The following is a 2,500-nucleotide window of genomic DNA, read 5'->3' as shown; positions in this document are numbered from 1 at the left end:
ACAGAATCAGTCGCACACTCACCAGTTCAGACAGCAAGCAGATGGTCAGCTCTGTACCGAACAACGGGAGCTCTGTTGCTGTATCTGATTAGCTGAAGAGGTGCAACCCAAGGAAAAAACATCAATTAGTCCTGATATCGACCTTAGGCAGACGCTCGTGAATGGACTATTTCAGATTCAACACGCAGTAAAATGTTCAATCGACTCTGGCAGAGTATATTACACAAGCTAGCAGTTCCATGTTAAATCGACAAATACAATGATCTCAGTAGGACAAGATGTGCACGTGGTTAGGGTTGAATTGACAGTGAATATTTTGTTGTGCAGGAGAAATTTGCAATAGATTTGCATACTATTCGCATAACCTGGCCAGTTCAGACAGCTGGCATATGACATGGTTTAGCTGGTTGACCAGTTCAGACCAGCTCCCAGCTCGACATGGTTTAGCTGGTTGACCAGTTCAGACCAGCTCCCAGCTCGACATGGTTTAGCTGGTTGACCAGTTCAGACCAGCTCCCTGCTCGACATGGTTTAGCTGGTTGACCAGTTCAGACCAGCTCCAAGCTCCACATGGTTTAGCTGGTTGACCAGTTCAGACCAGCTCCCAGCTCGACATGGTTTAGCTGGTTGACCAGTTCAGACCAGCTCCCAGCTCGACATGGTTTAGCTGGTTGACCAGTTCAGACCAGCTCCAAGCTTGACATGGTTTGACCAGCTCAAGCTATGTTTTAAAACCAGCCACCAGCTCTAGATGGATGACCTGCTAAACATTATGACCAGCTTTACCAGTTCAATTTTCAAACACAAGCTAGCATAGCTGGAATTTTGCGGCAGACTATGCTGTTCAATTTTCGATGCCACAAGCAGTCCAAACCTTACAAAGCAGACTTCCCGTTTGCCATTGTAAGGCTAAGCAGTTGTGGCAAACGTTAATATTGTCGAGCGTTATTGAAATGCATAGTCTGTTCTCTTCTTGTTCTTCAGATGGGAAGTATTTTCATGGTCTGTGATAATGGTAGTACATAATAGCCGCTCTGTTGTCATAAAACGGTTCCCCTGGTTTCTGTGTGCCGAGTCACTGAGATCCAATCGCTGCCGTCGTAAATTACCGCACGGTCCTCCCGTCTCTAAATGAGTGATTTAATTTGTTTGTGCCGAATTAGAGCTAAGAGCAGCAGCTGCATCCAGCCAGCGATGCACAGGACAGGAGCCACACTGCCTCACACCCTTAACGTTCCCCGATAGAGACTCCCCCATCACCACCGATCAGGGAAGACCAGTCACTCAGTCACAATTACATTCATACTGCCAAATGAGCCACAAGGTCTACCCCACTTCATTTATCTCTCTCCAATTCAAAAGGCATTATTGAATCTCTCTCTCTCTCTCTCTCTCTCTCTCTCTCTCTCTCTTCTCCTCTCTCTTTGCATCTTTCCCTGCTTGTGGGGGTTGTTTGGGCTTGTTATTTATTATTGTTGATTGTGATTTTTTAAGGTCTACAGTCTGTGAATATTGTCCCAAAAAAGGGGTTTTAAATCTATCTATCCCTCCCTCCATCCCTCCCTCCCCCCGTTCTCTCTCTATCTCTCACCCCCCCTCCCCCTGTTTCTCTTCCTATCCCTCCCTCCCTCCATCCCTCCTTCCCCTGTTCTCTCTCCATCTCTCCCTCCATCCCCATTCTCTCTCCCTCCCTCCCTCCCCCTGTTTCTCTCTCTATCTCTCCCTCCCTCCCTCCATCCCTCCCCCCTCTCTCTCCCTCCCTCCCTCCCCCCTCTCTCTCTCCCTCTCTCTCCTCCCTCCTCTCTCCATCCCTCCCCCCCTCCCTCCCTCTCTCTCTCTCTCTCTCTCTCTCTCAGGGAGTGCGTGCCCTGGTGGTGGAGATGGTGTTGGCCACGGACATGTCCTGTCACTTCCAGCAGATCAAAGCCATGAAGAGCTTCCTGCAGCAGCCTGAAGGGTGAGCCTCCATCCTCTAGGGGGTGCCGGCATGCCCTTTTACAGCAGGGATCATCGAATCTGGCCCACCAATCAAAATCCAGCCCCTAGTTTTTCTTTACTCCCGGGTAATTAACTGCACAAATTAGTGGCCACTAATCTTCACTGGTCTTCACACCTGACTCCCAGGTAAAGGGAGGATGGAAAACCAACATGTTTTATCGTCCTTACTCTGCCTTATGCCCGGCGGCCATTTTGCGGAGATACTCCCGCCCTCGCAGCTGCGGTGGTGAGGGAGGAACTGAATTGACCGACTTCACGCCTCCCTGGGGACACCTCAGAAGGCGACGCACGGCTAAATCATCGCAACGGCCTTCAATCATCGGATGATTTTCATCATCGCCAGCTTTCCACCGTATGAATAATTCGGGCTGACGCGCGCGCTCTCTCTCTCCTCTCCCTCTCTCTCCCTCTCTCACTCTCTCTCTCCCTCTCCCCTCTCTCCCTCCCTCTCTCTCTCTCTCTCTCTCTCCCTCTCTCTCCCTCTCTCCCTCTCTCTCTCACT

General features: G+C 50.2%; 1 protein-coding gene across 1 annotated transcript in view; it reads left to right on the top strand.

Moving 5' to 3' along the window:
* The window catches only part of pde1ca (phosphodiesterase 1C, calmodulin-dependent a), an 88,392-nt gene that overhangs the window by 66,421 nt on the left and 19,471 nt on the right, over positions 1-2,500 (top strand). The window contains 2 exon segments of the mRNA XM_061239077.1: positions 1,857-1,957; positions 2,217-2,289. Of these exon segments, the coding sequence (XP_061095061.1) occupies positions 1,857-1,957; positions 2,217-2,289 (174 nt within the window).

This window comes from Conger conger, chromosome 4 (genome assembly GCF_963514075.1).
Source record: "Conger conger chromosome 4, fConCon1.1, whole genome shotgun sequence".
Taxonomy (NCBI): Eukaryota; Metazoa; Chordata; class Actinopteri; order Anguilliformes; family Congridae; genus Conger; species Conger conger.
Note: the sequence above shows the minus strand (reverse complement) of the source record. Positions and strands in the feature narration are given on the sequence as shown.